The following is a 13,102-nucleotide window of genomic DNA, read 5'->3' on the forward strand; positions in this document are numbered from 1 at the left end:
TGTCCTACAGGACAGATGAGGCCTATTCTACCCAGAGTTTGAAAGCGTGAGAGATCAAAACATTCAAAATACTTGCGGAGCTTGACAGTGTAGATTATCTAATGATCCTAATTATTTTTACCTTAATTGATCACTGATTACTTCCTCATTGACAAGGCTAGCACTAATGTCTGTCCATAAAGTGACTGGACCCTGAACCAAATGGCTTGCCACGGCTACCCTGAGTTCAGCTAAGCTGGTGATTCTGGATCAGGATTGGAACGACAGATTTCCCACCAAATATGGATGTTAGTGACCTAAGTTTAATTTTTTTTTCAATGTAAATTCCTTGGTTGTCATTTGAACTCATCTCTTTGAATTAATAGTCCAGGCTTTTGGATACTAGTCCAGATATATAACGACCCTATCACTATAGCTCGTAGAAATGGGAGGAATGTGGACTCAGTGGGATCTTCCGCACTGTTGAGAGGTTAAATGTCAGATTTCATAATATGTATGGATACTGATAGACTAGATTATATGTTGGAACACTTGAAACAAAACAAAACAAACTGTAACATGCCAGCCACGTGTGATAAGACCATATGATATAGGAGCAGAATTAAACCATTTGGCCCATTGAGTCTACGCCGCCACTTGATCATACCCAATTTAGTTTCCTTCTCAACCCCGTTCTCCTGCTTTCTCACCATAACCAGAAGACCATAAGATACAATAGTAGAATTGGACCATCTAGCCTATCAAGTCTGCTTCGCCATTTCATCACAGCAATCCAATTTTCCCCTCAGCTCCAATCTCCTGCCTTCTCCCCATATCCCTTAATGCCCTGACCAATCAAGATTTTAACATCCTCTGCCTTAAGTATACAAGATATGGCCTCTACAGCTGCCTGTGGCAAAGCATTCCACACATTCACCACTCTCTGGTCAAAGAAATTCCTCCTGATCTCTGTTCTAAAAGGAAGCTCCTCTATTCTGAGGCTGTGTCCTCTGGTCTTAGACTCTCCCACCATAGGAAACATCAATTCCACATCTACTCTATCAAGCCCTTTCACCATTCAATAGGCTTCAATGAGGACACCCCTTCTTTCTTCTCAATTCTAGTAAATACAGGCTCAAAGCTATCAAATGCTCTTCATATGACAAGCCATTTTATCCTAGAATCATTTTCATGAACTTCCTTGTTCCAGGGAAGGTGGGATCTGTTCCGAAGGGACGGTTTACACCTGAACTGGAGCGGTACTAACATTCTTGCAGGGAAGATTGCTAGAGAGGATAGCGAGAGGAAGAATAAAGGACAGGTGGGGACTACACGGTTCCAGAATATTAAGTGTGTAGTAGAGGAAGGTGGGGCGGAACAAGTGATAAGGAGGACTCGTGTACAGAGGGATAGTTTGACGGAACATGGAGTTAAATGTGTTGAAAGAATAAGTAAATGTAGGAAGGACAACAAAATTCTAGGGGCGTATAGCCCGATGGGAGTTCGGGGAGCTGGGTTAAGCACAATAGGCAGCGATTCAAACAGAGGAGAAATGGGTTAAAAATTCTATATCTGAATGCACGAAGTGTCAGGAATAAGGCGGATGAGCTTGAAGCCCAGGTGCGAATGGGTAACTATGATGTTGTTGGGATAACGGAGACATGGCTGCAGGGAGATCAGACCTGGGAAATGAATGTACAAGGGTATACATGCTGTCGTAGGGACAGAAATGTGGGCAGAGGGGGTGGGGTGACCCTGTTGGTGAGGAATGAGATTCAGTCCTTTGCAAGGGGGGACGTAGGGTCAGGAGAAGTAGAGTCTGTGTGGATAGAACTGAGGAACAGTAAGGGCAAAAGGACCCAAATGGGTGTTGTCTACAGGCCACCAAACAGTAGCATGGATATTGGGTGCAAGTTGAATAGGGAGTTAACATTGGCACGTGGCAAAGGTAATGTCACAGTGGTTATGGGGGATTTCAACATGCAGGTGAACTGGGAGAATCAGGTTGGTGCTGGACCACAGGATAGAGAGTTTGTAGAGTGCCTACGGGTTGCATTCTTGGAACAGCTTGTACGAGAGCCGACCAGGGACAAGACTATTCTGGATTTAGTGTTATGTAATGAACAGGATTTGATAAGCGATCTCGCAGTAAAGGAGCCATTAGGAGGTAGTGACCATAATATGATAAGCTTTTATCTGCAACTTGAGAAGGATAAGGGCAGCTCGGAGGTGTCAGTGTTGCAGATGAACAGGGGAAACTATGGAGCCATGAGGGAGGAGCTGGCCAAAGTTGACTGGATGGATAGCCTAGCAGAAAAGACAGTGGAACAGCAATGGCGGGTATTCTTGAGAATAATGCACAAGGTGCAAAATCAGTTCATCCCCCAGAGAAGGAAAGATTCAAAGGGGGGGAAAGGGGCCTCAGTGGTTGACAAGGGAAGTCAGAGACTGCATAGCATTAAAAAAAAGGAAATATGACAGAGCTAAGGTGAGTGGGAGGACAGATGATTGGGAAGTTTTTAAGGAACAACAGAACTTCACTAAAAAGACAATATGGGGAGAAAGAATGAGGTACCAACGCAAGCTAGCCAGGAATATAAAGGAAGATAGCAAAAGCTTTTTTAGGTATGTGAAGAGAAAGAAGATAGTTAAGAACTATGTTGGGCCCTTGAAGAATGAATTGGGTGAAATTGTTATGGGAAACAGAAATGGCAGAAGAATTTAATGAGTACTTTAGATCTGTTTTCACTAAGGAAGACACAAGCAATCTCCCAGATGTATGGATGGGCCAAGGACATGGGGTAACAGAGGAAATGAAACAGATTGACATTTGGAAGGAAACGGTGATAAGAAGACTGATGGGACTGAAGGCTGAAAAATCCCCAGGTCCAGATGGTCTGCACCCTAGGGTACTAAAGGAGGTGGCCCTGGAAATTGCGGATGCATTGGTAATCATTTATCAATGTTCCTTAGATTCAGGATCAGTTCCTGAGGATTAGAGAATGGCTAATGTTATCCCACTTTTTAAGAAAGGAGGGAGGGAGAAAACAGAGAACTATTGACCTGTCAGCCTGACATTGGTGGTGGGGAAGATGCTAGAGTCCATTATTAAGGATGAAATAGTGGCATATCTAGATAGCAATGATAGGATTGGGCCGAGCCAGCATGGATTTACCAAGGGTAAATCATGCTTGACTAATCTGTTGGAGTTTTTCGAGGATGTAACCAGGAAGTTAGACAGGGGAGATCCAGTGGATGTAGTGTACCTCGATTTTCAGAAGGCATTTGATAAGGTCCCACATAGAAGATTGGTGGGTAAAATCAAAGCTCATGGCATCGGGGGGAAGGCATTGACATGGATAGAAAACTGGTTGGCAGATAGAAAGCAAAGGGTAGCGGTGAATGGGTGTTTCTCGGAATGGCAGGTGGTGACTAGTGGGGTGCCACAGGGCTCAGTATTGGGACCACAGTTGTTTACCATTTACGTTAACGATTTGGATGAAGGCATAGAAAATAACATCAGCAAATTTGCTGATGATACTAAGCTGGGTGGCAGTGTGACGTGATGAGGATGTTAGGAGAATTCAGGGTGACTTGGATAGGCTGAGTGAGTGGGCAGATACTTGGCAGATGACATTTAATGTGAATAAGTGTGAGGTTATCCACTTTGGGAATAAGAACAGGAAGGCAGATTATTATCTGAACGGTGTAGAGTTAGGTAAGGGAGAAATACAAAGAGATCTAGGAGTCCTTGTTCATCAATCACTGAAGGTGAATGAGCAAGTGCAGCAGGCAGTGAAGAAGGCTAATGGAATGTTGGCCTTTATTACAAAGGGAATTGAGTACAAGAGCAAGGAAATCCTCTTGCATTTGTACAGAGCCCTGGTGAGACCACACCTGGAGTATTGTGTACAGTTTTGGTGTGCAGGGTTAAGGAAGGACATCCTGGCTGTAGAGGAAGTGCAGCATAGATTCACGAGGTTAATTCCTAGGATGTCTGGACTGTCTTACGCAGAGAGGTTAGAGAGACTGGGCTTGTACACGCTGGAATTAAGGAGATTGAGAGGGGATCTGATTGAAACATATAAGATAATTAAGGGATTGGACAAGATAGAGGCAGGAAATATGTTCCAGATGCTGGGAGAGTCCAGTACCAGAGGGCATAGTTTGAGAATAAGGCGTTGGTCATTTAGGACAGAGTTAAGGAAAAACTTCTTCTCCCAGAGAGTTGTGGGTGTCTGGAATGCACTGCCTCAGAAGGTAGTGGAGGCCAATTCTCTGGATGCTTTCAAGAAGGAGCTAGATAGGTATCTTATGGATAGGGGAATCAAGGGATATGGGGACAAGGCAGGAACCGGGTATTGATAGGAATTGATCAGCCATGATCTCAGAATGGCAGTGCAGGCTCAAAGGGCTGAATGGTCTACTTCTGCACCTATTGTCTATTTCAGTCTTTCACCACCACAGCCTCAGTCTGCAAATTAACCTTTAGGGTATCCTGCACAAGGACTCTCAAGTTACCTTGTGCCTCAGATTTATGTATTTTCTCTCCACTTAGAAAATACTCAGCTAAAGTGCAATACCACACACTTCCTGACACTCTATTCTATCTGCCGTGTCTTTTCCCATTCTTCTAATCTGTCTCAGTCCTTCTGTAGCCTCTCCACTTCCTCAAAACTACTTACCCCTTCACCTATCTTCATAGAACCACAGAACATTACAGCACAGAAACAGGCCTTTTGGCCCTTCTTGGCTGTACCGAACCATTTTTCTGCCTAGTCCCACTGACCTGCACCTGGACCACATCCCTCCAAACACCCCTCATCTATATACCTGTCCAAGTTTTTCTTAAATGTCAAAAGTGAGCTCACATTCACCACTTCATCTGGCAGCTCATTCCACAAACCCACCACTCTCTGTGTGAAGAAGCCCTCCCCCAATGTTCCCTTTAAACTTTCCCCCTTCACCCTTAACCTATGACCTCTGGTTTTTCTCTCCCCTAGCTTCAGTGGAAAAAATCTGCTTGCATTCACTCTATCTATACACATCATAATTTTATACACCTCTATCAAATCACCCCTCATTCTCCTACGCTCCAGGGAATAAAGTCCTAACTTTATTAGTGTCAGAAATAAGACAGATGAGCTTGAAGCTCAGATGAAAATGGGGAACTACGATATTGTTGGGATAACGGAGACCTGGCTGCAAGGGGATCAGGCCTGGGAATTGAGTGTACCAGGGTATACGTGCTATCGTAGAGACAGAAATATGGGAAGAGGGGGTGGGGTGGCCCTGTTGGTGAGGAATGAGATTCAGTCCTGAGCAAGAGGTGACTTGGGAACAGGGGAAGTAGAGTCTGTGTGGATTGAGCTGAGGAACAGTAAGGGTAAAAAGACCCTAATGGGTGTTGTGTACAGGCCCCCAAACAGTAGCGTGGATATTGGGTACAAGTTGATTAGGGAGTTAACATTGGCATGTGCTAAAGGTAATGCAGTCGTTATGGGAGATTTCAACATGCAGGTGAACTGGGAGAATCAGGTAGGTGCTGGACCCCAGGATAGGGAGTTTGTGGAGTGTCTAAGGGATGTATTTTTGGAACAGCTTGTGCTTGAGCCAACCAGGAACGAGGCTATTTTGGATTTGGTGATGTGTAATGAACAGGAATTGATAAGTGATCTTGAAGTAAAGGAGCCATTAGGAAGTAGTGATCATAACATGATAAGTTTTTATCTACAATTTGAGAGGGATAAGGGCAGATCAGAGGTGTCAGTGTTGCAATTAAATAAAGGAGACTACGGAGCCATGAGGGAAGAGCTGGCCAAAGTTAAATGGACGGATGCCCTGGCAGGAAAGACAGTGAATCAGCAGTGGCAGATATTCTTGGGGATAATACAAAAGATGAGAAGGAAGGATTCAAAGAGGGGGAAGGGGCCACAGTGGTTGACAAAGGAAGTCAGAGATTGCATAGCATTAAAGAAAAAGAAGTATGACAGGGCTAAGATGAGTGGGAATACAGATGATTGGGAAAGTTTTAAGGAACAGCAGATCTTGACTAAAAAAGCAATACGGAGAGAAAAAATCAGGTATGAGCTCAGTCTAGCCAGGAATATAAAAAGGGATAGCAAAAGCTTTTTTAGCTATGTGAAGAGAAAGAAGATAGTTAAGAACAATATTGGCCCCTTGAAGAATGAATTGGGAGAAATTGTTATGGGAAACAGGGAAACGGCAAAAGAATTTAATGCGTACTTTAGATCTGTCTTCACCAGGGAGGCCACAAGCAATCTCCCAGATGTATGGATGGGCCAGGGTCATAAGATATCAGAGGAATTGAGACAGATTGACATTAGGAAAGAAACTGTGATGAGTAGACTGGTAGGACTGAAGGCTAATAAATCCCCGAGTCCAGATGGTCTGCATCCGAGGGTTCTAAAAGGGGTGGCTCAAGAAATTGTGGATGCATTGGTAATCATTTTCCAATGTTCCTTAGATTCAGGATCAGTTCCTGAGGATTGGAGAGTGGCTAATGTTATCCCACCTTTCAAGAAGGGAGGGAAGGAGAAAACAGAGAACTATCGCCCTGTTAGCCTAAAATCAGTCGTGGGGAAGATGCTTGAGTCCATTATTAAGGACGAAATAGTGGCACATCTTGATGGCAGTAATAGAATTAGGCCGAGCCAGCATGGATTTACCAAGGGCAAATCATGCTTGACTAATCTGTTGGAGTTTTTTGAGGGTGTAACAGGGATGTTAGATGAGGGTAAGTCAGTGGATGTTGTGTACCTAGATTTTCAGAAGGCATTCGATAAGGTGCCACATAGGAGATTGGTGAGTAAAATCAGAGCTCATGGCATTGGGGGCAGGGTTTCAACATGGATAGAAAACTGGTTGGCAGATAGAAAGCAAAGGGTAGCAGTGAATGGGTGTTTCTCGGACTGGCTAGAGGTGACTAGTGGGGTACCACAGGGCTCTGTATTGGGACCACAGCTCTTTACGATTTAGATGAGGGCATTGAAAACTATATCAGCAAGTTTGCTGACGATACTAAACTGGGTGGCATTGTGACATGCGAAGAGGACGTTAGGAGAATACAGGGAGACTTGGATAGGCTGGGTGAGTGGGCAGATACTTGGCAGATGTCATTCAATGTGAATAAATGTGAAGTTATCCACTTTGGAAGCAGGAACAAGAGTGCAGAGTATTGTCTGAACGGTGTAGAGTTAGGTAAGGGAGAAATGCAAAGAGACCTAGGAGTCCTAGTTCATCAGTCGATGAAGGTGAATGAGCAAGTGCAACAGGCAGTGAAAAGGGCAAATGGAATGTTGGCCTTTATTACAAGGGGAATTGAGTACAAGAGCAAGGATGTCCTTTTGCATTTGTACAGGGCCCTGGTGAGACCACACCTGGAATATTGTGTACAGTTTTGGTCTCCAGGTTTGAGGAAGGACATTCTGGCAATTGAGGAAGTGCAGCGTAGATTCACTAGGTTGATTCCTGGGATGGCAGGGCTGTCTTACGCAGAAAGGTTAGAGAGATTGGGCATGTACACACTGGAATTGAAGAGATTGAGAGGGGATCTGATTGAAACGTTTAAGATAATTAAAAGATTTGATAGGATTGAGGCAGGAAATATGTTCCAGATGTTGGGAGAGTCCAGTACCAGAGGGCATGGATTGAGAATAAGAGGTCAGTTATTTAAAACAGAGTTGAGGAAGAACTTCTTCTCCCAGAGAGTTGTGGAGGTGTGGAATGCACTGCCTCGGAAGACGGTGGAGGCCAATTCTCTGGATGCTTTCAAGAAGGAGCTGGATAGATATCTGATGGATAGGGGAATCAAGGGATATGGGGACAAGGCAGGGACTGGGTATTGATAGTGAATGATCAGCCATGTTCTCAGAATGGCGGTGCAGACTCGAGGGGCCGAATGGTCTACTTCTGCACCTATTGTCTATTGTCTATAACCTATTCAACCTTTCTCTGTAACAGTTTCTCAAGTCCCGGCAACATTCTTGTAAACCTTCTCTGCACTCTTTCAACCTTATTAATATCCTTCCTGTAATTAGGTGACCAAAACTGCACACAATACTCCAAATTCGGTCTCATCAATGTCTTATACAACCTCACCTTTACATTCCAACTCTTATACTCAATACTTTGATTTATAAAGGCCAATGTACCAAAAGCTCTCTTTACGACCCTATCTACCTGTGGCACCACTTTTAGGGAATTATGTATCTGTACTCCCAGATCCTTCTGCTCTACTGCGCTTCTCAGTGTCCTACCATTTACCTTGTATGTTCTACCTTGATTTGACCTTCTGAAGTGCAATACCTTAAACTTGTCCGCAATAAACGCCATCTGCCATTTTTCAGCCCATTCCTCCAACTGGTCCAATTCCCTCTGCAAGCTTTGAAAACCTTCCTCACAGTCCACGACACCTCCTATTTTTGTATCATCAGCAAATTTGCTGATCCAATTTGCCACATTATCATCCGGATCATTGATATAGATGACAAATAACAATGGACCCAACACTGATCCCTGAGGCACACCACTTGTCACAGGCCTCCACTCAGAGTAGCAATCCTCCACTACCACTCTCTGGCTTCTTCCATTGAGCCAATGTCTAATCCAATTTACTACCTCTCCATGTATACTTAGTGACCGAATCTTCCTAACTAACCTCCCATGCGGGACCTTGTCAAAGACCTTACTGAAGTCTATGTATACAATATCCACTGCCTTCCCTTCAACCACTTTCCTGGTAACTTCCTTGAAAAGCTCTAATAGATTGATTAAACATGACCTACCATGCACAAAGCCATGCTGACTTTTTCTAATAAGGCCCTGTCTATCTAAATACTTGTAGATCCTATCTCTTAGTATTCCTTCCAGTAGTTTATTCCTACTACTGATGTCAAACTTAGCGGCCTATCATTTCCAGGCTTACTTTTTGAGCCTTTTTTAAACACCGGAACTACATGAGCTATCCCCCAATCCTCCAGCACTTGACCGGTGGATATTGACATTTTAGATATTTCTGCCAGGACCCCTGCAATTTCAACACTAGTCTCCTTCAAGGCATTTATCTACTCTGATTTGCCTCAAGACAGCAAGCACCTCCTCCTCTTTAATCTGTACAAGTTCCATGACCTCCCTACTTGTTTGCCTTGTTTTCATAGACTCCATTCAAGTTTCCTTAGTAAATACAGATACAAAAAACCCACTTAATATCTCTCCCATTTCTTTTGGTTCCTTACATAGCCGACCACTTTGACCTTCAAGAGGACCAATTTTATCCCTTACTATCCTTTTGCTCTTAACATACCTGTAGAAGCTCTTAGAATTATCCTTCACCCTGACTGCTAAAGCAACTTCATGTCTTCTTTTAGCCTTCCTGACTTCCTTCTTAAGTATTTTCTTACTCTTTTATACTCCTCAGGCATCTTATTTCCTCCCTGTTGCCTATACATGTTATACTTCTCTCTCTTCTTCTTTATTAGAGTTCCAATATCCCTCGAGAACCAAGGTTCCTTATTCTTGTTCATTTTGCCTTTAACCCTGACAGGAACATACAAACTCTGCACTCTCAAAATTTCTCCTTTGAAGGTCTCCCACTTACCAATCATATCCTTGCCAGAGAACAACCTGTCCCAATCTACACTTTTTAGATCCTTTCTCAATTCTTCAAATTTGGCCTTTTTCCAGTTTAAAACTTCAACCCAAGGACCAGATCTATCTTTATTCATGATCAAGTTGAAACTAATGATATTATGATCATTGGAACCAAAGTGTTCCCTTACACACACTTCTGTCACTTGCCCTAACTCAATTCCTAATAGATCTAATATTGCATCCTCCCTAGTTGGTACATCTATATGTTGATTTAGAAAACTTTCCTGAACACATTTCAGAAGCTCTAACCCATCTAGACCTTTAACAGTATGGGAGTCCCAATCAATGTGTGGAAAATTAAAATCCCCTACAATCACAACTTTCTGTCTCCTGCAGTTGAAACAAACCTTGCAACAAAGCCATCAATTCTATCATCCAAATCCTGCCAATCAGCCACTGCTTTATCTATGCTAGAATTGTTTCCTGTAATACCATGGGCTTGTTATGCAGCCTCATATGTTGCACCTTGTCAAAGGCCTTCTGAAAATCTAAATACATCATCCAATTCTCCTTTGTCCACCTTGCTTGTTATTTTTTCAAAGAAATCATACAGGTGTGTCAGGTAAGATTTTCCTTTGAAGAAACCATGCTGACTACCATTTATTTTATCAAGTGCCTCCAAGTATCCTGAGACCTCATCCTTAATAATCAACTCCAACACCTTCCCAACCACTAAGGGCAGAGTAACTGGCCTATAGTTTCCTTTCTTCAGCCTCTTTCCTTTCTTGAAGAATGGTGTGACATTTACATTTTTCCAGTCTTCTGGAACCATACTAATGCTTGATAGTCTCTTCAGCCACCTCTTTCAGAATTCTGGAGTGTACACCATATAGTTCAGCTGACTTATCTACCTTCAGATCTTTGTTTCTCAAGAACTTTCTCTCTAGTAATGATAAATTCACACACTTCATGACACCTGGAACTTCCACCATACTTCTAGTGTCTTTCACAATGAAGACTAATACAAAATACTTTTTCAGTTCATCTAGCATTTTCTTGTTCCCCACTACAACCTCTTCACAATCATTTTCCAATAGTTTGATATCCAGTCTTGGTGCTCTTTTACACTTTAGATATCTCATGAAACTTTTGGTATCCTCTTTAATATTATTGGCTAACTTTCTTGTGTATTCCATCTTTACCTTAATGACATTTTTAGTTGCCTTCTGTTGGTTTTTAAAAGCTTCCCAATCCTCTAACTTCACACTAATTTTTGTTCTATTATGCCCTCTCTTTGGCTTTTATGTTGGCTTTGACTTCTCTTGTTAGCCACGGTTGTGTCATCTTGCCTTTAGAATATTTCTTCCTCTTTAGAATGTTTTTATGCTGTGTCTTATGAATTGCTTTCAGAAATTCCAGCCATTGCTGCTCTGACATCATCCCTGCCAGTATCATTTTCCAATCAATTCCGGCCAACTCCTCTCATGCCTCTGTAATTCCCTTTACTCCACTGTGGTACTGATATGTCTGACTTTAGCTTGTCCTTAAATGTCAGGGTGAATTTGATCATATTATGACAACTGCTCCTTAGTGTTCTTTTACCTTAAGCTCCCTGATGAATTCTAGTTCAGTAGCCAGTCCAGAATAGCTCATCCCCTCATGGGCTCAACCATAAGCTGCTGCTCTTAAAAAGCCATCTCATCAATACTCTAGAAGTTCCTCCACCTAGAATCCAGCACCAACCTGATCTTCCCAATCTACCTGCATATTGAAATCGCCCATGACTATTGTAACATTGCCCTTTTGGCGTGCATTTTCTATCTCCCATTGTAATTTGTAGACCAAATCCTTACTACTGTTTGTGGGTCTGTTTACAATTCTCATCAGGGTCTGTTTACCCTTGCAGTTCCTTAGCTAATCCACAATGATTCAACACCTTCCAACCTTATGTCACCTCTTTCTAATGATTGGATTTCATTTTTTTTTTACCAACACAGAACTCTGCCTCCCTCTACCTTCCTGCTTGTCCTTTTGATACAACATGTATCCTTGGACATTAAACTCTTAGCTATCATTTTCTTTCTGCCATGATTCAGTGATGCCAACAACATCATACCTGCCAATCTGTAACAGTGATACAAGTTCATTTATGTACCTTTGAACAGTTGAATATAACACCTTCAGTCCTGTATTCACCATTTTGATTTTGTCAGCCTTTTACGTTGCAACTCATCCTGTTATTCTGCCCTATCATCAGCTTCTCCTCACTGCACATTACCTCTGTGAACCAGCTACCTCATTTTCAGCACTATATCCGTCTTTCCTACAATAACCTTTGACAGCCCTACTAATTAAGAACCTATCAATCTCCACTTTAAACATACCCAAAGAATTGCCTCCACAGCCATCTATAGCAATGAAATGCACAGATTCACCACCCTCTGGCTAAAGAAGTTCCTTCTCATCTGTTCAAAATGGACGTCCCTCTATCTGAGGTTGTGTATACTGGTCCAAGACTGTAGGAAACATCCTCTCCACATCCACTCTATCTAGACCTTTCAATATTTGTTATGTTTCAATGATTCCCACCCCCCCCCCCCCCACTTATTCTTCTAAACTCCAGTGAGGATAGGTCCAGAGCAATCAAATGCTTCTAATATGTTAACCCTTTCATTCCCTGTTTCTGAAAACATGAGGAATTTCTGAGTTCAAAGTCCCTCTCTGCCCTTAATGCAATGCTACTATTTCACATCCAAGATGAAATCATATTTGTCTTTGCAGCCACCTTGAGGAGGAGCTGAAACAGCATCTTGGAAAGATTGACTTGGACAAAATGTCAGAGAATGAGCTGGAATTCTACTACTTCACGTGAGTCAGGTGCTTCTGCACTTCTGTTGAAAGTCTTCATAAATGTTTTTCCAATATTTTTCCTCAGCTGTTTACACTAAGATTTATTGTTCAGCACACTGATCATTTGGGCCACTCGAGGGTGTCCCAGACACATGAAAGAAGCTGATATCATCAATACGGTGTCCCCCTCCCTCCTCCTTTCACTCATACCACTATTGGATCATATCTGTTAAGGAAAAACAATAATTAGAGAAAATTATTATATTATACAAATGCAGACTTTGTGAGAGACATTGCATTTGTTAAATAATAAAGAAAGTAATTATGTATTAAAATTATAATTATCTGATGTTCACATCAGTTTCAGAGCTTAATGTAGTTATGTCTGCTGAGTCTGAACATGTAAACAACTGCAGTTACATTCTTGCTGAAGTGCCACTGAAAAGTCAAACTAAACCTTTATTTTTTTTTGCCCAAATCATGTTAATAACATCTGATCATGTTAAGTAACCAGCAGAACTGGCAGATGTCCAGCACAAACAAGGTAAGAATTCTTTTTAACCTTGATCTTTTTTCAGAAATGCTTGTATTCCCACTTAATAAGAAGCTTTTTAACAGTTAGGCAAATCAATGTTAGCTGGGCTCTCCTAAATGCTCAGTG

The 13,102-nt window shown here is 42.3% G+C and overlaps 1 protein-coding gene across 1 annotated transcript in view; it reads left to right on the top strand.

Moving 5' to 3' along the window:
* The window catches only part of LOC132402452 (multiple coagulation factor deficiency protein 2 homolog), a 36,609-nt gene that overhangs the window by 5,007 nt on the left and 18,500 nt on the right, over positions 1-13,102 (top strand). The window contains exon 2 of the mRNA XM_059985302.1: positions 12,373-12,459. Coding sequence (XP_059841285.1) covers positions 12,373-12,459 — 87 coding nt within the window. The remainder of the gene's footprint in view (positions 1-12,372; positions 12,460-13,102) is intronic.

Source organism: Hypanus sabinus, chromosome 12 (assembly GCF_030144855.1).
Source record: "Hypanus sabinus isolate sHypSab1 chromosome 12, sHypSab1.hap1, whole genome shotgun sequence".
NCBI lineage: Eukaryota > Metazoa > Chordata > Chondrichthyes > Myliobatiformes > Dasyatidae > Hypanus > Hypanus sabinus.